We start from the raw sequence: 27,747 nt of genomic DNA on the forward strand, positions 1-27,747 counted from the left end.
GTCTTCCCTCCTGGTTTATGTAATATTGGCTGCCCCAAAGCTCATGGAAGTGGGGAGGCCAGAGCTCCAATATGGGGCATGGATAGTCTTTTCTACCCAAATGTTCATAGTTTAGTTTGCAGGGTGCTCTGGCTCCTTCCCCACATGAAAAGTTGTGAGTTGTTTCAAGAGTTAAAAATCAACATGCAAGTCTGATGGGAAGAGTTGATTCCAGTGGCAGACAGGTAACACATAGAAGCCTGCCTTGGGAGGGGAACAACAGCTGAAAACATTTGCTAATGCCCAGTAAGCTGAGAAGCATGCAAGGAGCTAAAGGTGCATTTTGTTTCAACTAGTGAATGTACTTTCAGGTATGTTTTAATTTTTGGTGGTATTCTTAATCTGGCTACATTTTGTCATTCATTACGTTTCAGTGAGTGTGATGTTTAGAGCTGAAGTGGTTTAAATTCTTATGAAGGGTATTGGCTCATGGCTTTTAGGGGTTTTGTTTAATAAAAGAACTCTTCAAGTTGTAGATAATCATCTTTGATTGATAGTCCCTCCTTACAGAGAACAAATACCTCCCTTGATATATAATCAGTTGCTTTGAGCAAAGACAGTTCCTTCTGCAAAATGCTCCCAATTAGAAGGGGGCATGGCATGGAGATATTTGGCTACCACCCAACTCTGTTATCACACTATGTCACCTATCATATAATTCTGATCATTTCCAAAGAAGAAATTGTTCAGAACAAATATCTTTCATAATTTCGTGTATTGGATTCTCAGTTTGTTCCTGAAATTTCTATCTGTATACTACCAAGAAGGCATTCTTCACTCTAAGGGGACCAATATTTGTTGCTCACCCTTTTCAGAATCCATGGATTTACAAACACATGTGCTCCATCTCATCTGTGTGAACTCAATGCTGATTTTTTGCTAACTTTGAGGAAATGCAAGCCTTTACACTACTAGAGCTCAATTAACTATGGCACCCGGTGGAGAAACTATAGGCGAATCTTCTCTTTGACTTGAACTTGTAAGGAGAATACAAATACTGCCTGGATTGCCTCTTTTGCCTCTAAATATTTGACAAACCAAATGAAGATATAGCAAATAATGTCACATTTTGTGTCACAAGGATCTGAGGTGATGGCTTGAATACCTAAGTGCCAGAAAGATAGCCAACAGATTGAGGGGTAATCTTGAGACCAGAACTAGTTCACTGGTCTGAGTTACAGGCATCTAATACATTCCTATCCTAGTGCTTTGGAGTAATTTGAACAGACTCTAAAGATGGAGGTTGATTGCTGCTGCTGCAGCTGCTATGTAAAGCTAGGAGCTAGAGTGACTATGTGCTTGCCTTCAACAATTATAACATGTCACAATTTGACTAATCTTCTATTTGAATTTGAGACCTTTTCTAACACATTCAAATTCCAACATCAGTCAAGCAAGTTTGACATGGTCAAAATATTAAAAAGTAATTAATAACAAATTAATATTGTAAGCATATCAGAGAAAAATTGAACATCAATATTTTAGGAAACTGACTTTTCACAATTTTATCTAGCATTTCAACTACAACCACAGCATAGTAATTTATTGGCAAACTACAGCATTATTTCTTTTCTTGCCCTCAGATTATGCTGCTCTTTTAGTGGGTTTCAACTACAACTACACAGCTCTTCCTTATAGCTGGTAAAAGTATCTCTATTGTGCATAAAGTTTTAAATGCATATAGCACAGCTGCAGCAAAAAGGAAAACTTTATCTAACTGGAAATGATGCAAAACTTTCCAATTATGGGCGGGTATTCTGGCCTTTCTCTGTGTTGCATTCTTGTAATCTTTGGTGAAGCTCTGGAATAGGTTGTCCCAATCGTAGTAGAATACTGACTCGAATAACATCAGAGGCTACTTTCAAAATTTCTTCCTCTGCTTCTTCTGCCACCCTCATTGCATCTCTAAAATGACAATGAGGAAATAATAAAAACTTCATATTATTTGCATTGCTCAAATAAGCATGAAAAAAAAAAAAACAAAGTCTGATTGTCTGGGCTCTTACCGAATCAAAATATGAGGAGGCATGGAAACCTCAACTTGGAGCAGAGTCTTGCCTTGCAACAAGTGCTGTGTTATGCGCTCAACAACCATTTTCTGAAACCCATTTAAAATTGTTATTGTGATCGGTAAAATATGATTAATACATAGCTGCCAGCAAAGAATAACAAAATGGAATTGGCTTCAAAAAACCTACTTGTGCTTTTTGTATGCTGCCATGTGCTTGGGCACTGCCCTTTCTTTTTGTAGGCAATTTTTATTAAATTCTTTCTTTGCCTATATGAAGAGAAAAAATAATTGGAATATTCTTTATAAGCATTTGAAATAGGATTTTTTTTTTTTAGGGTACCCAACCTGACACTCCTCATTCCCAACTCGATCCAACAAATTAAAATGAGTAGTTCATAGAGATTACTGGAGACTCATTAGAACCTTCTATACAGGTCTCTTTTCCTAAAATATTATGCTGTAATCTGGACACTGTTTCTACACGAATCCAGGGTATTCAATACTTGAGCATATTCTACACAATTTCTGAAGTTCCTGAAGAATTCCCTCTATCTCAAGAAAGTTTCTTTGAGGGTATTTGAGAAAACCTTTGCAGTTTTTCAAGCAGACTGATTAACAAGGATGGAAAATTTAAGGCTAATCAATACAACCAAATTACCATTTAATACTTATAAGTTCTATCAACCTGGAATCAAGTTCCTAGGTCCAACTTCCTTGGAAGCATTATGCATTACAAACCAAGGGCTACTGAGCATCAAAACTGAATATATGGAACTAGAGAACAGTCACACCTAGGATATTTTCTATGGAAAAAGTCTTCATGATGGGCAAATAAAATAATTTTAAGTACTCTAAAAAATTTTTTAAAAAAAAATGAGAAAATCAGATGTTTCAAGCATGCTAGGTCACTGCCTTAAAGACATGGAGTGTGGAGGTCATAGACCTTCACCAGGATCATTCTCCATTGCATAAATCAAAAGTTTCCAGTAGATCATATCATAAACTTCATGCTATAACTTTGGAAAGAGAAAAAAGATACCTCTGAGAACTTTGAAGAGAGAACATTTGAAACAATTTCAACCCCATTATGCTCTGAGGAAACATTCCTCTTTTGATAATTCATTTCTTTCAAATTTTCTTGCTGCTCCATTATACTGGGAGAAATTTGTGAAATTGCAGGATCTACAAGGACATTAACAACAAGCAAATGGCACATGAAATGAGATTTGATAGGATATGATAAGAAGTCGGAATCTCTTGTATTTCAATGTGTACGTGCATGTGCAACATGGGCATATTAAATGAAGAACATAAGGGGGCGAAAGAGGGTGATCCATAAGGAATGAAACAAAAAGAAAAAAGACAAAAAACAAAAAACAAAAAAAAAACCAAAAAAAATAAGTAAAATGATGAAGTTCAAGAGGCAGCACATGAAATTAGTGGCAAAATATTTGCTTTAGTTCAATAAATTATCAATCCTTAAAAATCTGCCCTGATGATCATAACCAAATATGAGACAAAGCAGCAGTCCACCAACTTTACTAATTACAACATTGAGGAAAAATAACTTCAACAAAAATACAACGACTATGAACCACCTTTCTATTATGTCATGTTAAGAGAGAGTACAGGACTAAAGAAGAAAAGAGAAAGGATGGGATGGGAAGGAAGGAGTGTACCTTGCAGAATAGCATGTGCATAAGAAGGGTGTGAACAAATGCAGCATATGCAAAACAACAATTTAATGCTAAGTGAGATGGAGAAGTATGAGCTGTGACCTATTTGTGGACTGTTACCAGGCAAGAGCTCAGGGCATGCAAGTGAATGAAAGCATAGTTTAATTGTGGAAAGTGTAGTTTGCAAACAATTCTTAGCAATGGTTCACAAAATACTGATTGGCTGCAACAAACTTCTGATGAAGGCTGAAGCAAGCATAACCAAGGTAAGATTTGACCAACTTCAGTTTGATCAACTGTCCTTCAATAAAACTATCTAAATAAAATAAAATAAAATAAAAAAGAAAAGAAAATGCCAAATATTACCAAAGCAACATCCAAATCTTTACAATATCCCTCAAATGAGCATTGAAATTCACAATGCACCACCAAAAGACAGCTAATTGAGAAATAACTCATAATTACAATGCTCATACTCTAGCAAGGAAATAGCTCTTTTAAGTACTAGGCATTCCAAGTGGCATGAACATCAAGCAAGGAAATCTTTCTACCAACAATTAATCTGTGTGAACTTATATACGTCCATCTCTGTCATTCCAAAATATCTTTAGCATTAATGCTTTCACAGTACCTATGACACTAAAGTCTAGTGTAGATGGTCATGCACCAAAAAAAGGGCCCAAAAGCAAGTATAGTACCAATGTGTATGAAAACTTCAGATACTCCAGGATGGGACTTGTGAATTTGATGACGAACATTTTCACCAACATTATGTGCAGCACTAACACTAGAAAAAGGATCAACCTGCAAGGAAAAAATAGTTAGCAGACCTTTGTTAAGGAGAAATGGCATCAGCTCCAGTGATCACATGTAGATGCAGTTTACAGGCAAACTGAGGACTTTTCACAAGAGTACGGTAATTAAAAAAAATTATTCTTAAATTACCGTAGCAGAAAAAGTTATTCCAAATGTATGGTAGTTTTTGCTAGGTAGGAAAGAGGGGCACGGATAAAAAAAAAATTTAACTAAAATCGTCTTTTCAAAAGTCGATTTTAAAAAAAATTAAATGGAAATCCAAAAAAAAAAAAAAATTTAAAAGGGAAATCATCTCTTTAAAAAAAATTAATATGAAATCCAAACTAATTTTAAAAAAAAAATCAAAGGGGAAAAAAAAAAATCAAAAGGGAAATCGTCTCTTCATTTCCCTTTGAATTTTTATTTTTTTTAATTAGTTTGGATTTCCATTTTTTTTTTGTAATATTAATTTTTTTTTAATTTGAGATTTTATTTTATTTTTTAAAAAAAATTATTTTTTGTAATATTAATTTTTTTTCCCTTTGAATTTTTTTTTTTAAATTAGTTTGGATTGCCCTTTTGAATTTTATTTTTTTTAAATGGGAAAATTGTCTCTACTATTTCCCTTTGAATTTTTTTATTTTTTTTAATTTAGGGATTTCCAATTTTTTGTAATATTTAATTTTTTCTTTTAATTTGGGATTTTTTTAAAAAAATTTACTTTTTGTAATATTAATTTTTTATTTAATGGGAAATCGTCTTTTCAAGAGACGATTTCCCTTTTGAATTTATTTTTTTTAATTTGGGATTTTATTTATTTTTTGTAATATATTTTTTTTATATTAATTTTTTTTTAATGGGAAATCGTCTCTTCAAGAGACGATTTCCCTTTTGATTTTGATTTTTTTTCCCTTTGAATTTTTTTTTTTTTTAAATTAGTTTGGATTTCATATTAATTTTTTTTTAAAATGGGAAATCGTCTCTTCAAGAGACAATTTCCCTTTGAATTTTTTATTTATTTCCATTTAATTTTTTTAAAATCGTCTTTTCAAAAGACAATTTTGCTTAAAAAAAAAAATTTATCCGTGCCCCTCTCTCCTACCTGACAAAAACTACCATACATTTGGAATAACTTTTTCTGCTACGATAATTTAAGAATAGTTTTTTTTAATTACCGTACTCTTGTGAAAAGTCCGGCAAACTGAAGGCTTGACAAAATTTGGTGCAAAACAATGTAATATTCAGGATGACCTACCTCAATGTGTACATCAAGATACAGTGATGAACCAGCCCTCCTTCCCCTTAACCGATGGCATCCCTAAAAATAATTTGAGGAAATTCTTAAGCAAGCATGCCTGAGAGACAATTCAACCAGACACTACCTAAAATTTTCAAGTTAATCAGCAGCCATGAGCAAATAGATGGCAAAGTATGATTTACAGAATACAAATCCTCAATAAACTCCTAATAGATGAAGAACTAGTCATGCAAATCCAGTCCACTATATCCAGTGAATTAGAACAAAAATAAGAGGCATTTAAAAAAATTATAAAAAGGAAAAGAAAAAAATAAGAAAGCAACCATGAATATGCATTTGAGAAGAATAATCATGCCTAAAGTGATCAAGCTGCAAACAAGAAACTAGAAACAGAAAAGCTCCATCCTTGCAATTAGGATAGTTGATGTCTTTCTCACACAAAGATGTATCCATAAATTAAATAATATGGAGAAAATGGATGACTAAAGAAAATTGTCAAGTAGAGGTTGTGTTTAACAACAGAACTACAAGGAACAATCGAAATGCCCATTAACAGGGGGAGATAGGAAGGCCAAATATCAAAAGCTGAACACAAAAAATGGGCTAAGCATTGGTGAAAGGGGAAAAAACTAAGACTTACTTTGACTCCATCAACTTGCAGAATTGTTTCTTTAATAGGATCCAATTGTTGCACAGGAACTGCAGCATCCACCAGTTCCATTACACTATCAAGTTAAACACATGCCAAATCCATGTTAACAAGTTCTCATCTTATATTAAGTCAGATACTAATAGCATTTTTAAACACAAATTTGGGATCAAAATTATTATGGAATTCTTGACCACCAAAAAGCTCACCATGGGCAATCAACACCTCATTATTTTGGGATCATGAGAATAACATCATATTTCCTTTGCAATGATTTGCTCTCCACTTACTCACATGTATCCTTGTTATACTGCCTTAGGTCATTAGATCAAATGAAACTTAGAATTTGTAAGGGAGTGAAGCAACCTTGCTTTGATGCCCTTGGGAGATATGGGCTACAATGAATAACTTTCTTGATCCACCAATTAAGAAGTATTTACTTAAAGTCAAAGACTGACTGTATGAGCAAAGCAATGCAACAAGAAGAAAAAGAAAAGAAAGATTAAAATTCTAGACCTTGAATATGTTTTGACATGGAGACAGTCTACAAGGGCAATAAATGCAGTTCAACCCCTTCAACCACTGAACTAACTAAAACCACGTGAAGTGATCAATAAAAATTTACAAGAGCATCTGCTTAATTATACATGCCTAAAAGCTATCCACTTGGAATAAAAAGCTAAGCCTATCCTACTGAGCATTGAGTCCTAAACTAAGTGGCACAACAATAAAAGAAAACCGATTTTTTTTTGATAAGTTAAAGAAGACCAAATTAAATACCTCTGGTACCCAGTTCCAAGTCCAGCTTTTAGGATCATGCCTGAGACAACTAGTCCAGCAAGGGGATCCAGAAACTTAACTCCAAGGATGGAACCTCCTGAAGTCAAGATGAATGAGCCATGGTTAGTGAATGTTTGCAACATTGAACCATATTTAATGGTACAAGAAAATCACTTTTAATAGCGAAAAAAATATTTTAAATATTAGCCCTGTACCTTCATGGCATTTACACAAATAACTGCAACAGAATTAAAGACAAATGGAAAACATAATAGAACATCAAAACCTTGCCATCATACATATCATCACTGCAATTAAATAAAGATGGGTAAGGCAAGAACAGAAGTTTCAGTTTGACAATTAATGTTGAACAAATTATAGTCCAAGTATCTCACCTCAATCAATTACTAGGTATTAAAAAAAAAGATTTTAGCACACTTAAATTAACCCAATCTAACAACTATATATTCCTTTTTTGTTGGATTCTATTAGGAAGCCTATTGTCGAAGCAAACCAAAAGATCAACAGAATGGACCCAGTTTGACCAAAATATTGGTTCAAAACAAGCAGTGAATTGGTTCAGAAAGTATATCAGACATTCTTTAATAACTGCACTTCATTTTTATTTTCCTTTCTGAATACAGCTACTCAGTTGAAATGTTGAAATAGAAACTACCCTCTTTTACATCAATTATTAACAGACTTTAGCAATGAATTTTGTAATCCGATCATTGTGAATGAGTGACTGATACTACAGGTTTTAATGGTATTGCCCATCAGATGTAAATGATGAATCACCTTCAAGAATGTGCACTCATTTTCCTGCACAGGAAACCCCATAGTCTCCCTTGTTTCATTCTGTCAGCACCAACCAAATCATTATAACCTCTTTCCCTGTTTGCTGCCCTTCACATCTACCATTTCTTTTAATTTTCAACTCTCATAGGTCAGTAAGTGGACATGTGGTCAATTTCATCCCACCCTGTACAATACTAATCACATACATCGTAGCCATAAATTTTCTTATTGCTAAATCCCCAAGTGCTTATTGTATTAAACTCAAAGCCAAGCAACTCATATTGATACTGGATGGCACACAATCATAGTTCGGTGAAATGTTGGAGAAGATAAAGAACTGTAAAGTGGGAAACCCATAAGCTATGCATTACAATGAAACCGATTTATTTTCTGCCATGGACTATTATTCTCTAACAAGTAAAATCATGAACCATCATGTTTGATTCACAAGAAGCCAACATTCAAAGCACAATCACTAAATTTCCCCAACGCCATTATTTGCAGTAAACAACAAACTGAACATAAAAACATAACTGTTTAATATTACAGACTGTTTTGATATATAGTTGCATATCTCTGCCATATATTTGGTTTGCCATATTTATATTATGGTTCCAAATCCTAACAACTTAAAACTTTTGGAAAAATTGATTGTCTAGCATGGAATCAAAGCCTCATTTAGCAGGCGGTCATGAGTTCAAACCTCACCACATGTTTATCCCCAATGCTTTGAGTCATGTGCAAAGTCCAAAGGAGACTTTAGGTGATTCATTTGCCTGCAAACCTGTTTGTCTCTCTAAGTGCAGGTATGAAGCTGAACGTAAGGAAGGGTATTAAGGAGCATAATATATATTATGAGTCCAAATCTTAATAGCTTAAGTTTTTGGAAAAATCGATTGTCCAACATGGTATTAAAGCTTTGTTTAGGGGGAGATCGTGAGTTCAAATTTCAACACGTGTTTATTTCCTTAATTTATTGAGTCCATGGGTATGCTGGGAAGGGCATATTTATTTCTCCATGTAGGGATATGGAGCACATGAGAAAGAGGATGTTGGAGAGCCGAATATAGATTGAGCCTAAATCCCAATGATTTTAGCTTTTAGAAAAGTTGATTGTCCAAGAAAATTTTAGGATGTTTTATATTATTTCTTGCATATTTTTTAATGAAGATCTAAGGACTTCTATTTGTTTTAATGTTTTGAAAACCCCTAACTTCATTATTCGTTTGTTTGTTTGTTCATTTTTTTAATTGATAGGTAAACTTTTGTCCAGATTAGGACTTGAACCTAAAACCTCACATGCCCTTCCCAACACTTCATCACTTGTTTTTAATGCACAACTTGTGATACACATTTCGTTTTCTATAATTAATGATTCTCTTATTTCCAGCCTACTTCAATTTGATTTTATCATAAGCACGATATTGTGTTTTCCCATGATTCCTTCCTATGGTTCCTTCTGTTTTTCTTTTTCTTTTCTTTTCTTTCCCTTTTTTTATGTTTGTGTTATTTTTTTTATTTTTCTTTTGAGATTTCCATTAGTAATTAGTACTATATATTTTATGTCTGCAATAAAGCATTATACCCAATATTATTACAATTTTACAAGTACTTCTAAGATAAATACATAAATAAACTATTATTCCAACATTATTTTAAGTACTGATGAGTTGTAAACAAAACAACCTGATTAACTAGAGATTGGAAGACCATTAATGGAACTATATTTAACCTTATCAGAACTGAATGTTCATTGCAAGAACCAAAGGTTCTTACCAACCCCAATGAGAGCAACTACAGATGAGATAGCATCTACACGATGATGCCATGCATTTGCCATCATCAGTCCACTACCTTGCCTTTCGCCAGCTCTTTTTGTTATCCAGTAAAGCCTGTGGGCAAGGAGAAAAATGATGATGAATCCAAAAGAATAGCTATATCATATGAAAAGAGACAACAGAAGTCCAAATAAAGCATGATTATCCCAGGCAAATCATAAAACCTAATCACATGAGTAAAAGCACAGAGTTACAGAAAGTAGTGCCTATATCTACTGACCATGATCAATTCATCAAGAAAAAACCTCATCCAGTTGAATTCTCAATTGACTGAACTAAAGTAGAAGTGTGTAGGGGGAGCATGAATTAGTAATTACAATGCAAAGGACAATAGTGTGCAATAAACAAATTACAATTGTCGAACGGAGATAATACATAAAATAGAAAATCCAAGCAAAGATAAATTGATCTTAAGAATAATAGAATAAGAAAAAAAATATTTAGCTAAAAGCTAAAAATGACAGGTATACCCTTCTTTAATAGCTATAGATACGACAGTCATACTCAAAGCTAGTACAGGATGATCCACGTCGATTCCATGGTGATGTCCACTATGGTGATGGCTATGCACATGCTCATGTGCCAATGAATGATTAATTACTTCAGGAGCTGCTGAGAGCACGCCCTGCAGATGACAAACAATGAACTCTGAGGAAGGAGAGTGAACGTAGCAGACTCTACTACTTTCTGAGACTTAGTAATTTGTGTTGCTTAACAATTATTCATAATTTCTTCAACTCCTAGATACTGAACCAGATAGATGCCCCTTGGAATGGGAACAGAAGAAAGAAAAATAGTTCATACCAGTAAAACATCTACAGCATGCCATGCAATACCTCCAGCTGTTGCCAAAAGCATACAAGAAATACCAAGGGCTCCTAGAGTCTCAAACTTACCATGTCCTGAAAGATAACAAGAGATAAAAGCAATTAAAGATGTAGAAGCATCAAGCATGACAAGCACCATGATCTCTATCATGGGGGAAGATAGCATTAAATGATCAATACAATATTAACAACCATAACAATTTTATGCCTAATAAAAGAGGGATTTCTGGGAGACAATGAGGAACATATAGCAAAAGGTTCTCTATAGTCACTTATCTTAAGGGAATAAACTGTGATGGAAGTCATGCTCTTTAGATGATGATAGCATCAAACCGGCATATAGCACTAGATGGTGAAGCAGTTCGCCTTGTTTCATCTATTTGCCGTTAATAAAATATTTATTTTAGTTTTGGGGCCAGTTTGACTTCTCAGGTGGAGATAGCTCCAAGTTAGTGGGTTTTTGGTAAATTAACTTAATTACTTAATATGACTTAATGACTTAATTTAAGTCATTAGGTAGATTAAGAATGTTTGATAAAATAAATTAATATTACAACTAAGAGTTAAAAATAACTTTAAATATTAAGTTAAAATAGTTAACTTAGTGGGCGTTTGGTAAACCAACTTAATAACTTAAAGTGACTTAATAACTTAATTTAAGTTATTAAGTAAATTATGTATGTGAGTGTTTGGTAAACCAACTTAATAACTTAAAGTGACTTAATAATTTAATTTAAGTCATTAAGTAAATTAAGTATGTTTGGTAAAATAACTCAATGGTATGACTTAAAGTTAAAAGCAACTTTAAGTAATAAGTAAAAACAATTCACTTATTCTTAAATCTAAATTTTCAGTTCACCTTTTTACTCTCATTTGCCCTAGTTACCTGCATGATTTCCTTTGCTACTCCACAACCTCCACTATTACTCAACTTTTTTTACTTTAGTTATAATTTATGAGGATAAATATGTCAATTTGATGATTTAGAATTAGTTTTTAGTTAATTTTATCAAACAACTTTAATACTTAAAGTAATAATTAAGTAATAAGTTTTTAAATCAACAATTTAAAAATAATTTAACTTAAAGTCAACTTAAGTCATTAAGTAACAAGTATTAAGTTTTACCAAACACCCCTTATATTTGGTAAAATAACTTAATAGTATGACTTAAAGTCAAAAACAATTTTAAGTAATAAGTAAAAACAATTAACTTATTCTTAAGTCCACATCTTTATTTTACCTTTTTACTCTCATTTGTCCTAGATACCTCCACGATCTCTTTTGCTACTCCACAACCTTCATTGCTACTTAACCTCTTTTGTCCTAATTATAATCTATGAGGATAAATATATCAATTTGATGATTTAAAATAAATTTTAAATTAATTTTATCAAACAACCTGAATACTTAAAGTAAGAATTTAGTAATAAGTTTTAAGTCAACAACTTAAGTATAATTTAACCTAAAGTCAACTCAAATCATTAAGTAATAAGCATTAAGTTTTACCAAACACCCCCATATTCTTAATCTCAAGATTCTTTTACTTCATTTACCCACACCCCCATATTCTTAATCTCAAGATTCTTTTACTTCATTTACCCATGTTTGATGATTTTTTTTTTTTTTAATAAGTAAACAGTAACCATGTATTAAAAAGGGAAGCACCAAAAAGCACCCAAAGTACACAGAGAGAGTATACAAAGGGTGCCAAACCATGCCAACCATGTTTGATGAAAATATATTTTACAACCATGACTCTACATTTACAACTAATATTTTATAGTAAATATTTTTATAGTTATCTCATGTTTCTACAATACTTTAAATATGACGGTTTAACAAATAAATCTATTACTTAATATTATTGAAGATATAAATATTAGTTGAGATCAACGAAGGTCAATATCTCAATTTGATGATTTATAATAAAATTTAAGTTAACTTTACCAAACAATCTTAATACTTGAAGTAAAAAATAAGTAATAAGTTTTAAGTCAACAACTTACAAACAATTTAACTTAAAGTCAAATTAATTCATTAATTAATAAGTAGTAAGTTTTACCCTTTGGTGGTGTTTGTTTTTTGGTTGAATAGAAAAAGCCAAATATTTTGGTTTTTTCTATTCAGATAAAAGTAACCTATTGATATCATGTAACATAACTAAAGTGAATTTGTTATCAATAGGTTCAGTTTAGTTATATTGGATGATGTCAACAAATTACTTTTAGCTGAATAGAAAAAGCCAAAATATTTGGCTTTTTTTATTCAGCCAAAAAACAAATACCACCTTAGAATATAACTTAATGCATGAGCGAATGAATCCACCTTGGGTTGTAAAAAAAATTTACTTCCAAGAAGACAATGGCATCTGAGCCTAACCATCCAAAACTATAACTTCAGATAAAACAGAACCTTTTCTCCATCACTGCCCTTTACATCGATATTTACCCCTTCATATAGAGTTATTCTCAAATTGATGACTAACCCAGTATACACTTGCAAGCTGCAAAGACCCAAAAGCACACTAAAAACCCTAAAAAAACCTTCTAAAACAGACTTCTAGGAATTGTATTTGGTTCTGCTTCATGAGTGAAAGCAACTTCCTTACAGGAATTAATCAGTTTACTTCATTCTTTTCACATAGCAAGAAACATCCAAAGTAGCCTACGGAATCATCATATATGTGGCTTCTTCAAAACTATGATAGAAAGATAAAAACCAGGAACAACTTTTACAGGGTCAAAGGGCATAAGCAAACCCTTGATAAGAATAAACTACTCTTCACACTCTTCTACCTTATTAAAAATATCAATAACAATAAAAATGGCAGTAAAGTAAGGCTAAATATGCATAATCAAATCAATGGAGTAGCTCGTAGGTACAAATAAAGAGTGACCATATGGGTGTTCTTTGTCCTTAGGAGCCTTTGCAACTTTATACGACCATAATGCGACACCGCTAAGAACCTGAAACATACAGGAAGTAATGCTGGTGAGCAAAATCAACTTAGTAATTACCACCACAAAAAAAGACCTAAAATTAGAACAAAGAAAAACCTGATCCCAAAATTCTTCCAGCACACAATTCAAGGGAACAAAAGATGCATTAGGTCTACCCAATCATCAAGATGATATTACATTAATACACTCCATCATCAAAATGATTTTGATGAACAATTAAGGAACAATCAATCAAGCAATCAAATCCATACAACCCATTTCAAATCGCTGAATTAAGGCATCGTTTAACTGAATTGAATTCCTAGCAAATTATAAAGAAGAAAGGCAAATTGCATTACCACATCGGAGGCAGAATGCGCTGCATCGGCGATAATGGCGGTGCTGCCAGATAAATAGCCGGTTAAAGTTTTCCCGGTTACCAACCCGATGTCGGCAAAGAGACCCAGCCGAAAAATGCTCTCTCCAACCTCGCTGCTGTGGTGGTGCTGGTGGTCATGGTGGTTGTGGGAGTGGCCAAAATGCCACCTTCTGGGGACTCTAAAAATGGGGTTGTGGGGAAAGATTGAAGAAGGGTCATATGATTGAGGAATGAAGGATCGAGTAGTGGGGTTTGGAAAATTAGGGGTTTGGAGAAGGGTTCCGTGGGTGTGACTTGAAATTCTTGAGACGAGGGTTTTGTGAATGGAATTGAGATTTTGGAACCTGAAACCCATTGCTGCACAAAATCTCAATTGGAAGAGAAAGTAGTTTGCAGATACAGGAGGGCAGAGATCTGGTGCTTCTGTCTTACGATAAACCAGTGCAACAGCCAATGTCTGTACATGCATTGGGTTTTTTATTTTCTGTTCATTTTAACATTTTTGGGCTAAAAATACCAAATTAGAGGTATCGTATTGTAAATAAATTTAATTTCTTTCATTTTAAATTTTGTTTACCAAATTCTTTCTTCTCCTTTTTTTTTTCATGATTTGATTCTAATCAGAACATGGTATTATATATAAAAGCGGTTTTTTCTTAATTGAAAAAAATTTCATGGACACAAATTCGATATTTTGTGATCCACAGCTGTCACTCTTTTTACTTCACTAAGGATTCGAGATCAATTGAGAATAAAGTAAAAGGTCTCAGAAATGGAATAAAACATTGATATATTCCCAAAAATAATTGAATGTCCACTTCATAATTGAGTGGGTATCTGCTCTTGGGCCAGCTCCCAAGCAACTCAGAACCAGAAGATGTGTCAATGGACCCAAGATCCCATTAGGGCCTTAAGTCCAACAGACAAGTCCAGGGTATATGTCCAACCCCCATTAAGTCTTTGAATTCATTTGGTATACTCAGAGGTCAAGCAACCAAGAATGTGAGGTCCAATTCATATTCTTTACTTCTATATTTATCAGTGTTCCATTTAAAGCCATCTGGGACCAACTTTCCAATGAAGCCCAAAGCCCAAATTTTCCCATCAAGAGAAAGATATAAGAAAATTTTTGCAAGTTTTAAATGCTTTTACCAAATGAAATCTCCAAAGAAGGTATTGAATATCCTCACAGTTGCAATTGTAGTTTAAGGAAAAAAAAGGGCATAATCAGCTACTCTTAAATGCTCTCCCATTCAAAGGCTTGAGGCAAAGTTTCATCAACTTTCCAACTCCATTTCTCTGTATTCTGGATACAGCCCTAACCTTTGAGACCCAGTTCCCAAAACACATCTACATAGGCCTCACCGCCTCCGGTCGCGCCACCTCCTGTTTCCATACTTATTATTATGGTCCCGGTACCCAGACGAGTTCCGGTGCTGGTGTCTCAGTCGCTCAGGCCCATAGTTCCGCCCGGAACTCATTCTGGGCTCCAAAGGGTTGTGGCCACCCAACATGTACTCTGGAGTCCTGCTAGGACTGCCCTCAGGACTCCATGTTTCAAAATCATCCTCAAACACATATTCATTTCGTTCTCGGGAAGGAGCTGTCAGCGGGGGATGCTGCAAAGCTCCTCCAACCGGTAAATTATAATTGTTTTGATTAAGAGGATTCGAAGCCAAACCCTGTCTACCTCTCCAGGAATCCGGCACAGGGCCTAGATTTCCCATTGGCATAGTATGGTGTAGAGGATGCGGAGGCTCGGGTGGTAACATGGATGATGGCTGTTGCTGTGTTAACGGCCGTGTTGGCCTTGGCAGCATTTGTGGCACTGAGTATGAAATCGGCCCTCTCTCCGGTGCATTCATTACAACAGATCCGGGTTTATGGTTGCTTAAGGTTTCAACTCTCACTGAAGGTGCTGCGGCTGCCAATAGGCGTGGCAAGGGAATGCCACCAGCAGGGAAATTGTTCATGTTGAGGACTATTTCCGGGGTGGTTGACTGCAAAACCGAAGAGTTGGGAGGAGGGTTCTGGTGTAGAGAGGGGACTGTTGAAGGCAGTCGCTTTTCAGGTAAGACAGAAGTTGTTTGAGGGAGTGAAAATGATGGCAGCATTGCCGAGGGAGGCGGCTGTTGGGACAATGGTGGGAAATTTGCTGGTTGTTGAGGCGGTGGGATGACAGCCGGAGTTTGGGGCGGCAGAACCAAGTTGGTGGCGGGAAGCTGCCTTTGGGGTGGAGGCCCGGTGATATCGATGTTGGCCATTGAAACTTGTCGTGCAGGTCCGGTGAAATCAACTCCTGGTGAAGATGCATACATATCTCTGCTGTTCACCGTTAAACCTTGCCGCGAAAAAGGGTTCTTGGCAAATTCTGGTCTCCATCCACTCTGTAAACAAAACCCCAAGAAAATTTTCATTAATAAATAATTATTATTGATCCATATTAACATAAAAAAAAAATTAAAATTTTCAAATTCGGTTATTCATCATCCCCTCGTCCTTCACCACCATTTATATTTTCCAATGAGATGATTGAAAGGTAATTAAAAATGAAAGCAAAGATGGTCAGTGATCAGCATCAGTCTTGATAACTGTTTCAATGGCACCGCGTATACGCCATTCAAGCTTTAACACAATTCCAGTGACCGGAAATTAACAAAAGCCTCGAAAAATCCCAGTGACCGGAATTTACTGAAACCCATATTTTTCTCTGCAAGTTAGTGGTGGGTTTTGGGCATGGAGAAGAAAAAAGTGGGACCCACAGTCTAAACCCATCATGGAACCTTCACCATTCCAAGTTCTTCAATGGCAGACATTTCCCATTTCCAAAATCACAGTGGTGGTTACCAACAACTCATGAAGAAGAGACCAAAAGACTTGTTAAACAGTTCCATGATGGGCCAAGATTTTCAGGCTTTACCACTTCAGTCGATTTTCACACGAAAATTTTGAAAAGGATGGAGAATGAGAATTTGATTCCAAGAAAAAAGAGAATTGTATATAATATCTGACAAGTGTTGCAGTGTGAGCATTAAGTCACGCACCGGTACAGGTACAGGATTGCTTGATGGAGTGGGCGATGGAAGGGAAACCTCAACCTTCTCCTCCGCCTTTCTACCCAACCCATTCAAAGTACCCAGGGAGCCAACCCCATTTGCCTTGATCATGTCCAACAGCCTCACTGTATCCTCACTTGATAGGCTACCAGCTTGGCCATTCATCAAGGCAAATACTAGTTCAGGGTTCTTGAGCAGCACACTTAGCAACTCAAAGTCTGGTAGAGCTGCAGAACTAATATTACTGCTACTTGCGTTGCCAGCATGTGATGAAGAGCTGGGCTCTGGAGCAACAACAGCAACTGCAATTTTTTCAGTCTCACCCGGGCCAACCACAGGCTCGGGGGGAATCGGTGACTCAGCAGCAGAATCAGCATCAGGGGGCTGCTCAATTGGGATTACAGGAGTCAAGGAGTCATCATAATCCATCTCAAGGTCCCAGGGCTCCTTGGGATTGGGTGGAATATCTTGGAGGGCCTCATACACAGTTTCCTTCTCCCGGCGGATTCTGTTTTTCTGAACTTCCACCTCCTTACTACTTTCTCCCGTGCCCACCCTCCAGGCAGGATTGAATCTTATTTCTGCAGAAACGACAAGGGTAGGAAAAGGCTCAAATTGCAGACAACATCAAGTAACTTCATCCACAACAAAAAGAACTGCCACAAGAAATCAGGAGAGGGAAAGAAACAGCAAAGTAAAGACAGATAGAGCTTTTTGCTTTCACATATATACATGTTCCTGGGTTCTGGATGGTTAGTTTATTACAGTTATTCACAACTGAAAAAACAATTTGGATATGCCTTCCTCCTACTTTCCCCCATAGTAGGATTCCGAGGGCTAATATCTCCATCACAATATACAGAGCCCAGTTGGTAAATTTGGTAATTTTTTAAATTGAAACCAACAAGGTTGGGTCCTCTCATTTATCAAAATAACAATAATACACAAGAAATAACAAATAATAATTTTCAAAAAAGCCCAAAAACAATCAACACTCCGGACATAGTGGGCAGTAATCTGATGCCCGTGTGCCACGTTGTGAATGAAAATATTCAATAGAAGTCTTTTGAGTTGGTCATCCTGAATTCAGTCACAAATTTTTTATTTAAAAAAGAAATTTTCATTTAAAAAACAATAAATAAATATATAGAGAGAGGTCCAATCCATATTCAAATATACAAAATTTAAAAAAATAAAAAAAATAAGTCCCTTTACTTTCGCGTATTTTCTTTATCCAATTTTCTTTTTCTCTGATAGAAGATTTCCAATCTATAAGGCTATATCCATCTGATCAAATCATTCTTGAAATTTGACATCTAACAGAAGTCTAGAATGCTAAGATCTCTAAGACAATACAGTTCTGAACTCCCACAAAACCACAGAACTCTTGCATTTCAGCATTCCATAAAACTTTAAAACTTTGAAGTCTTTACTTCTCAGCAAGTTTCACCAATGTCCATCTAAATTATAAGACTTTAAAGTCTATCCAAATTATAAGACTATAAAACTTTGACGTCTTTCACTTCTCGCAAGTTTCACCAACGTCTATCCAAATTATAAGACCACAAACGTCTATCCAAATTATAAGACCACAAAACTTTGACATCTTTCACTTGTCACAAGTTTCACCAACGTCTATCCAAATTATGAGACTTTTCCATCTCATAAAACTCTACAACTTTATCAGATGTGAAAAACTTCATAAATTTAATGAGACAATAGGCTTTGCAAAGTTTTATGAGCAGTGGAATTTGTAAGAAATTCCCCAAAAATATTACAATATTATAGTAGCCACAATGCCAGCGTTCCATCTGCTCCCCTCCAGCATAAAGAGAAGAAATTCTCAACTTTCTCCACATCAATCTCCTAATGGTTAGATATCAAACTCTATTTTTAAAGACCATCACTCACTTCTACATGATTTTAAAAGACAAAATGGAATGATTCTCGTGGCATAAAAACACCCTCTTTAACTCCTTTCTTTCTTTCTTTTTTCTTTTCTTTTTTTCTTTTTTTTTTTTTTTTTTTGTGCCTCCAAGTTAATGGGCATTCTTTAAAAACTGCCAAGGATTCTATTTCAGCCAAGGCAACCCTTTGATGTAGCTTTGACCCATATCACCAGAATTCTGAGAACAGATCGCTTGGTGAATATTACATGGTTCAGGAGCATCACAATCCCTACCTCAACTGCAGGGTATGGATAAATATTCATGTAGAATTCCAATGGAAGAATGCTGAAAGTTTAAGAACCACATTCAATAATATGATATCTTTTGCATGAAACTCCGAGAAGTATATGATCTTATAATCTGAAAATTCCTTATTTTAGAGTATTGGCTTGATCTGATGAAATGAGATACTATCTACCACATTACCATGGGGCCCAATTATAGAATGCAGTCTGAAAAGTCTTTAGATCTGATAGTTTGCTAATTATTATGATAAAAAGGGTTTCAGAAATCCTGGTATCGTGGCCCAAGCAATCATAGTATCCCGATTCCAAAAAAAGCCAAAAGACACATTTGTATGTTATTAATTGTTCTGGACAATTGTCGTGTGAAAAAATAATTTGTAACTGAACCATTGCTAACTCTTTCCAGGAGAAAAGGAGTTCAATGAGTCATTTCAATACTATTCACCAAAATAATGGGAAAAGGACAAGAAAGGAAAAGAAAAGAAATTTCAGCTTCTCAGTTTTCTGGGAAGCAATTGAATCTGCCTCCATGTATATGTTGCCAAGTATGCAAAGGTTTTCCCTCTTTTTCATTAAATTTCAAAAAGTTTCTTAAAATGGTATTTTAATTTCTATCATTTTTCTACACTGAAATGTGTTCAAAAACAGCAAGGAAACCAATCAACAAGCACTAAAAACAAATGTACCTGGTGGTGCCTGCCATGGGATCTGAACCTTCTTGCACTTCTCAAATAAAGTTTCCATTAGCTCCAACTTTGGCTGTGGCGAGGCTTCCACTTTATTAGAAGCTCTGGGAGGAAGTGTCACAGGTTTCTTGTTTTCCTCAATTTTAGGCCGACCATGAGCTTTGGACACTGAAAGTAAAGTACTTGTTTGTGAAGAGGAAGATTTGCTACTAGGGCCTTCACTATTTGCTTCATGCTTGTCCTTAGAAGATGAACCTATTTTTCCATATTTGCTCTGCATGAATTGCGCACGCATTTTTGCTTTCTGTATATCATCAGCTGACATGGGGCGGCCATGACTCACAGGGACTGCTCTTCCAGGCTGCAGGATCCTGCCTGCTGTTTTTTGGCCTGGCTGTTCTACTAGCTGAACCTTTCTGCGTTCTCTGGTTTCTGTAGCTAGCTAAGGCAATGAATTCCAAATTCTTCCATACACATAACAGAGAATGAAGAGTTGCATATGCATCATTCAGAAATCTATTAAACTATCTAGACATAAGAGCAGAGTGAAACTGCAGAATTTCTAAGAGATATACAAGTCCAGTTGGAACTGGGAATCTTAGAGAACTAGGAATTTAAAATTTTCACATGTATTCTTAAGCATCAAATTTAAAATAAATTAAAAAAATGCTATGTTTCATAAGGGACCTTTCAATTCCACTGGAAATAACATTTCCAAATTTCACCCTTCAGACCTGGTAAAGAATTGGGATAGGGATGTAGGAGATCCCAGGTTTGAATCCTGGCAAGGAAGAAAAAAAAATTGTTGCCAATCAAAAACTTGGAAAAAGGGAAAAAAAAGGTAAAAAAAATATTACCAAATTTGCTGAATTATCCTAGTAGTCAGCTGTAGGACTTAGAACTTTCATTGAAAATTGCCTAATTACCCCTAGTAATCAGAATTATGACCTAGATGTCACAACTTGCTCCAAATGACCCTCCCTTAAGCTTATATAGGGAGTAGGAAGCTTTTGGAAGCTTCTAGAACCCCCTGAAGCAATCTACGTTTAACTACTAGTGAAAAAGTGCAGAAGCTTCTAGAGGAGCTTAGAGATGTCCACACATCTCTACATAAGAATGGAAGGCAGAGGAAGAGTGTGGGGCATTCTAGAGAATTCCAGAGTACTCTTTTACATATGATGTATATAGCCTTTGTATATAGAATTCTAGGATAGAGTGAAACCTTTGTGGATTCCAAATAGTTCTACAGGTGCCTATATATAGGAGGTGGCCTCATTTGGCCAAGGCACCAAACAAGTTGAGAGCTTCTAGCCTTGTAAAGCATTTTTTTTGCAATACAAAACTTTCTTTCTTAAGTGTTGCCTATGTTGTGCATTCCAACTTCTAAGTCATGTGCATTACTTAGCCTACGTTGATTCTCTCACGAAAGTTTTTAATAATATCTTGATTTTTTAAAAAGAATAAAAAAACTTGCTCAAGTTCAAAGCATTCTCAATCATTTCCCATGTCAACCACGATGGAGATCACAACATTGTGATCAAAAGTGAACTTAAAATAGTTAGAACATTTTTACTTCTTTTATATATCTTTTTTTATATGCATTAGGACATTTTTATTAAAATTCAACAGCCTTTAACACATCATGATTTTGAATTAGTTCAAAAATCACACAATAGGTTTAAGACAACCACTAGAGAGAAGTCCAAATCAAGCTCCATATGAATTCATTGGCAATGATGCACAGTTAGGTTGTATAACAAAACGAAATTTTGAAAGATGTGGTGGGAATCTGAATGATAAAGCTTTGAACAAAAGCAGGGGAACCTTGTAAGTTGCTTATCCTCATATTCATCTTCTTTCTAGAATCAAAATGCTACTACAAATAACATTTGCCTTAACTGCTCTCTTAGAATTATATGTAATCATTAACTTCTTTAACAGATTCAAAGTTGGGGACCTCTTGAATATAATCGATTGTCCAGGAGCTTACTTTCTCATTTACTTATACAAATTTCTACTGATTTGGTCAATTGCTAATGTGATGAGGACTTCAAAAGCAGTCCCCCAAAATTGAAGAGCTAACATGAACAAAACCTCATAAAAAGCATGAGGTCATGACATGTGACAAGCCGACAAAAGCAAAACTTGACTTCCCTTCAAGAACAGCCATAGTGGAATTCCATTCATTCAAGTCATGGACATAGATGTAAACAAACTGGTCTATCAAAATAAAGAATAAGAAGATGTCAACAAACTGACATGTCTTTGTTTCGCCAACTAATTCCTTTACTTAAAAATTATCTTAATATTAGAAATTATACTTGACAAGAAACTGTTAATTATTTCTCATGATATTTGCCTCCTTCAGTCCATATCAGGATAATTAGAGTATCATATATTCTCATCTTCTTTTGATTCAATCCTTTGTGGTTAGAATGATAAAACAAGGAGAAGAGAACTTTCTGGGCTTGAGTTAGTTCCAAACATGGTTATTTGGGATGCTCAAGCTTGTTCTTTTCTCATCCTCCACAATGCCAACATACACATACACTCCGACCATTAGATTTCGAGGCACCAACTTCCCTCAGGATGGAAGGTGTTTATTGGTCAACATTCCAGGATAAAACACAGCATTTTTGAATTAGAAAAATAATATCATGACCACTTGTAAACACCACATCCAGCAATAGCATTGTCCATCACTTTTGTTTGTAATGGATTTGCCAAAGGAGTGTCTCTTCATTTATTTGCTCAAAACTGGTTAGCATATTCTTAAAGTAACATATTCTGGGTAGTGGAGCAGCAATGTTCAGAATAAAACTAAATAGCGCATTTTTTCCCTTAGATATAGATAACAACCGCATATAAGTAACGCAATGCCTCTTTAAAGCTTTGTTCCATCCACACCTTTCCTATACAAGGAAACATACTAGCAACTATTTTTCCACATTCACCCTTGAGATTTCTTAGATGTGGGCAAGGAATGAATTAGAAAAATACCAACAAAAAGGAGCAAGAAAACAGCCACTGCAATACTCAACATTCAAAATAATCAGTTTGTACAAAGTAACCAGGGAGAATCTGACGACAGTAACAGTACATGAAAGGTAACAATCAAAAACATTATAGACTACTAATAGAGTTAATGCTGAATCTTTCCAATGAAATTAAGGATAAATAACTGTTTCAAAGGATTAGGGTCCAAATGATTCAACTTGAGACTTCTGACGGCAACATCCTCTATATGACATTTCATAACGCTGATAGCAAGGTCATTACATAATCATCATAATCAATTACCTTGCATTTGAAGAAACTTTTTAGTTGGCAAGAACAAACATTACTTTTCAACCTCCTACAAGGAATTGGAATCTTATCACTCCAATATCAGTTTTCCCCATCACACTCTTTTCTACCAAAAAAAAAAGAAAGATGCTTTATTCATAAGGAACAAAAAATCTCCTTGTGAATTTCAGAACCAAGAAGTCCTGAGACAGTTTGTAGCCACTAGACGGCTAGTCTAGACTACAGAAGAGCAGCATGTTTTAGTTACAGTTTTATCTAAGGTCCCTACCCATAAGTCTAAATCTTCAAACAGGTAGAGGAAAACTAGCACATAACTTCCCTAATTTTTTGTCTTTTTATTTTTTTCTACTGGTCATGGATCTGTTAATGGCAGAAACTAACTTGTATCTTGTCACAGTGGTTTCCTCTAGATTTTCATGCTCTCGACCTCTTATTAGCCATAAATTGCATCTTATTGGGATGATATTTTTGTTCAGTTCATCTAATAAGGTTTCAATGAGTGGTAACAACTCAAGTAAAATTTGCCACCTCTTTTTATTATAAGGCTTGTAAGCTATAATTTCCTTGTTTTCAAAAATGTATGCATTTATATATGTATATATTTTGAAGGATACGGGATGAAGATACACCTCGAATGCTTTTCCTATTTGTATCTTCTGCAGATGATGGGAGTAATTTCAGTGCCTGCAGAGGCTCCAATTTCCTGGAAAAGAAAATGATACTTACTATCTCCATAACAGCAATAGAAAGATTTCCAATTAAACTGAATATTGACTGACAAAAAAACATACACACCTGACAGTTTCTGAATTTTCACAAAAGGGAGCAAGAGCCTGTCCCTGTACAGCAGAAGAGAGAAGATTAAGAAACACAGCACTGACATATATACATGCTTCCAACATGAATCATTGATTTTCTGAGACACTTACAGGAATATTAATTTCGGACTTCCATGACTCATCACCCATAATTTCACCAATACTGCAGATGATTAGGTGAAATAATGAGAAACTTATTAACAGGAAGAAAGAGAGAGGAAAAAAAAAATTGCAGGTAGAGGAGATAAAGATATAAGCCTGCCTCTGCTTCATGATTATCTCTCTTTGTGCATCACTGCTCAATTTTGCACTATTAGATGTCTTGATAGGTTGGATTCTGGCAAGCATTTTGCTCCATCTTGATAGCAGAACCCTTGCCCTGTTTGATATGTCTGATTTTCAAATCAGATAAATAAGTTTCAAAAATATCCCGGAGGCATAAAAGCAGCTAAAGCAAAAAGATCTTTTAGTTTTCATGAAAACCCCCACAATTCACCAAACAAGCAGCAATTATGAAAGAAATAAAAAATGATACAAATATCCTTAAACCATGCTTTCATAAATCTACCTTTTTCCAACCAAAGTTATCTCAAGTAAACCAATGTAAACATGTGTGTGAATATTTTTCTTCCTCACTTCTCTAGTGTACCCTCAAATATTGAGGAGAATACATTTGATAGCAAAAAAAAAAAAATGAGACTTTGTTTCTATCTTCAAAAAGTAAAGTAAAGATCATATAGAAAAAATGATCCATAACAAGCTGGTTAAAAAAAAAAAAAAATCCTAAAAATAGGTTATTATTTTCTTAAAACATGAGCATTAACATTTTAAACACATTCATTGTTTTCATTCACAAACAAGGCCCTTAAATTCCAAAGCATCTCCCCGTATTCTAATCCCTTGTTTACCCATGCTCTAGTTTCAATGACCAGAGCCACAGTGCCAGCAAACAGCATACCATCATCCTCGATGTCTCATCAGTTCAACAATGAAGTACATTCATCGGTATCAAAAATAGAGTTCACGCATCACTATGTCATCATCTTTACAAAGGTTCTCCATACCGTATACCAAGCATTATTTTTTTACTTACAGCTTTGCATATGACCAAAATGCCAAAATCTCCAATCAGGTAATAAATAAACGATACTCAAAAGAATCAAGAAAAGTGGACCCTCAAGTAATCTTGTGTTCAATGATTCAACCATATAGAAGAGAGGCACAGGAAACACAGAAGATGATAAGTATCTGCAGCAAAAACACACCTGATGTCCTGTAAAAACGAAGTCTATTAACACTATGCAGTATGGCTGACATATGTACTGGGAGAGCTTTATGTAGTGGTAGGTGACAAAGAACCTGCACAATGACTAATCAACCATCAAAATCCAGTGCAAGTTTATAAGGTAAAGCATGCAGTTAATCAACATTGCAAAATAACTATATGCCTTAAGTATGACAAGAAGAACGCTAGTTTGCTCTTCGTTAGCGGCTTGACTCAACCATGTTGCTAAAATCATCATTCCACCTTTACTTAAAAACCTGCAAGCATATAAGAGAGTAGTTGTGTCAGGGAAGAGGCCCCGTGATATTACATAATCCCATGCTCATGACAGTGATAAAATGAGTACCAATTTAATACAGAAGAGTTTTGCATCTGCAAAATCCACTCCATCAGTTCCACTTGCCCAGAAAATGTTTCTTCTTTCCGCATCAAAGTAAAGATATTCTCCAGGAAATACCTCTCTGAGTCATCTAACCCATGTAAAGCTTCAGCCTGTGTTGAGCAAGAAGGTACTTCTTCAGCACTGCTAGGGCCTATGGAGTTTAGGGGAGCCTGATCAATAGGTATCATGGGATCAGAGGGTATTAGGACCCCATCCTGGAGTTCTTTGCATACATCAGACCTAACAGATTTTTCCCTGGACAACCGGACAACCTTCCTGACCCTTGAGCGTTGACCAGCAAAAAATTCCCGAACCTTAAATAAATAGAACACCAAAATTTAATCAGTCACTAGCTTACAAAGATAGACTCTTGAAATTCCTAGTTCACAAAGTAACTCTATCATGGGGATACCAAATTCCATCCACACAAGAGAGAGCACTGCCTTTCCCACTTTTTACCAAGAAAGATAGTAAAGACAATAAGTAGGAGTAAAATAAACCTGTGTGACTGTAACACCAAAAAGAGCACTGATTTCACGTGATTCCTTCTTGCTAATTGCATCTTTAATGGAGAAAACTGCTTGCATATACTTTACAGCCTTAGGGTTTAACAAATCCCTTGGTCTTTTTCCTGAAATGTGAAGAACACAATTATAAGGTGACCGCAACAAAATTCAAAACTTACAATTCAACCCTGGTTCTCATAATTTGTCTGATTTTAGAAAATGGGGGGAAAAAATATTCACAGAGGATAGAATATTAACAATATCTATGACATGTTTGGAGAACTTGACTTGTATTACAGTTGGCTGAATAAATTAGACAACACCACTTGAATCTTGAGAGTTGGCTAGATAAGTTTGGTATCCCCACAAATTGATGGTCTAGGGTTTGATTATATATGCATACATCTAAACCAACATATACCCACCTGTATAGGTACAGATAGATTAATTATGAGAATAAAAGATCAAGGATTAATAAGAAAATAAATTAATGTTGTCTTTAGATGTCCAGTGGAAATTGAATTAGCTCGTACAATTTTATACACAATCTAAAGTCACGAAACCATAGGTCCGGAATGAATAAATAGCATTCAATTTTTAGGAACTGAGAACTAATGGAATCAAACCCACTTAAGCATCATCTTCAAACATAATTTCATTACCAGAAACTTACCAATTTTTATTGACAAAGCACCAGCTGCCTGCACATATGAAAAAAAAAATTAGTGGAAGTGGCTGTATATTAAAAACAATTCGCGTAAGGTTTACAAATATATCCAAAAATATGGATTCATAATTTCTAAAAATTAAAAATGCCGCTCCAATTAATTGTGTTGAATCCTGTGAATGTGGGTTTAATGTCTCAGTCCAGACTGATAAAACCCTAAGATTTCAAAAGTTTAACTTCCCTTTCAGTCTCTTTATCGGAAACCAACAATAATTTTTAATTTTAACAAAAATGAGATCAAAAAAACTCATTCTTTTCTATTACTTCCTTTCTCGTCAACCTAACGGAACAAGAATGTGTATCCAGTAACGCACCATTTCTTGAGACAGAGGATTGACACCGGTGAGTTCGCATTGCTTGAGAACGATGCTGCCGAGCTGGTCGACCTGACTGTTGAAAAGCTCGTTCTGCGAATCCACGAACTTCTTAAATGACGCCGTAGAGGTGCCAATGTCGATTTCCGAAATATTCTCTTTCAACACCTCCATTGACAAAGCTCCAGTTTTTGCTTCTCAATTTGGCACGATTCATGCATTTGAACCCAAACTGGATTATTAACAACCCAAAACAAGATCTATCGACATTATTCTCCGGTTCAAATTAAGGGGTTAATTTAGGGTTAGGGTTTCCAAACTCTACAGAGAATTGGGGCGAGGAGGCTCGAGGGGGTTGGATGAGATCCCACGTGAGAACTCGCACGTTCAATATTTATACTCTTTCGTGACCCGCACGTAGACCCGGTTTGGACCGCTTTACAGTGGGCGGCCGGCCCATGGGTTTAGAGTCTTAGGTAATAT

General features: G+C 35.3%; 2 protein-coding genes across 3 annotated transcripts; both read right to left on the bottom strand.

Moving 5' to 3' along the window:
- Nucleotides 1–1,444: 1,444 nt before the first annotated feature.
- LOC100244195 (metal tolerance protein 2) lies at nucleotides 1,445–14,575 on the bottom strand. Of its 2 annotated transcripts, XR_786167.3 has the most exons (13): nucleotides 13,971–14,575; nucleotides 13,569–13,638; nucleotides 10,649–10,746; nucleotides 10,315–10,469; nucleotides 9,783–9,898; nucleotides 7,209–7,305; nucleotides 6,420–6,504; nucleotides 5,777–5,839; nucleotides 4,425–4,530; nucleotides 3,090–3,232; nucleotides 2,238–2,317; nucleotides 2,046–2,137; nucleotides 1,926–1,944 (listed from the first exon to the last, which is right to left on the bottom strand). XR_786167.3 is itself a non-coding variant. In XM_002269442.5 (12 exons), the coding sequence occupies exons 1-12, from the start codon at nucleotides 14,457–14,459 to the stop codon at nucleotides 1,782–1,784; spliced, it is 1,677 nt and encodes a 558-aa protein (XP_002269478.3). In that variant the 5' UTR covers nucleotides 14,460–14,558; the 3' UTR covers nucleotides 1,445–1,781. The 2 variants fall into 2 exon arrangements, 1 of the variants encoding a protein (XP_002269478.3); XM_002269442.5 differs by lacking the exon at nucleotides 2,238–2,317 and having other exon boundaries at nucleotides 1,445–1,944; nucleotides 13,971–14,558.
- Nucleotides 14,576–15,108: 533 nt separating this feature from the next.
- On the bottom strand, nucleotides 15,109–27,634 carry LOC100249358 (homeobox protein LUMINIDEPENDENS). Its single transcript, XM_010653752.3, has 13 exons — nucleotides 27,265–27,634; nucleotides 26,897–26,924; nucleotides 26,218–26,348; nucleotides 25,682–26,031; nucleotides 25,499–25,592; nucleotides 25,316–25,409; nucleotides 24,313–24,442; nucleotides 24,162–24,213; nucleotides 24,028–24,071; nucleotides 23,847–23,935; nucleotides 19,927–20,358; nucleotides 17,035–17,627; nucleotides 15,109–16,377 (listed from the first exon to the last, which is right to left on the bottom strand). The coding sequence occupies exons 1-13, from the start codon at nucleotides 27,436–27,438 to the stop codon at nucleotides 15,352–15,354; spliced, it is 3,237 nt and encodes a 1,078-aa protein (XP_010652054.1). The 5' UTR covers nucleotides 27,439–27,634; the 3' UTR covers nucleotides 15,109–15,351.
- Nucleotides 27,635–27,747: the final 113 nt, after the last annotated feature.

The sequence above is a fragment of the Vitis vinifera genome, chromosome 7 (genome assembly GCF_030704535.1).
Source record: "Vitis vinifera cultivar Pinot Noir 40024 chromosome 7, ASM3070453v1".
NCBI classification, from domain to species: domain Eukaryota; kingdom Viridiplantae; phylum Streptophyta; class Magnoliopsida; order Vitales; family Vitaceae; genus Vitis; species Vitis vinifera.

Excerpts from the sequence above, each read along its gene's own strand:
- LOC100244195 (XM_002269442.5), bottom strand. The coding sequence starts at position 14,459 with ATGCATGTACAGACATTGGCTGTTGCACTGGTTTATCGTAAGACAGAA. Across the intron at positions 4,531-5,776 it reads ATCTTGATGTACACATTGAG|GTTGATCCTTTTTCTAGTGT; the intron begins GTAGGTCATCCT and ends TTTTCCTTGCAG. Across the intron at positions 1,945-2,045 it reads CCTCCTCATATTTTGATTCG|AGATGCAATGAGGGTGGCAG; the intron begins GTAAGAGCCCAG and ends TTGTCATTTTAG.
- LOC100249358 (XM_010653752.3), bottom strand. The coding sequence starts at position 27,438 with ATGGAGGTGTTGAAAGAGAATATTTCGGAAATCGACATTGGCACCTCT. Across the intron at positions 26,925-27,264 it reads ATCCTCTGTCTCAAGAAATG|GCAGCTGGTGCTTTGTCAAT; the intron begins GTGCGTTACTGG and ends TCATATGTGCAG. Across the intron at positions 24,443-25,315 it reads TCGTTTTTACAGGACATCAG|ACATATCAAACAGGGCAAGG; the intron begins GTGTGTTTTTGC and ends TTTGAAAATCAG.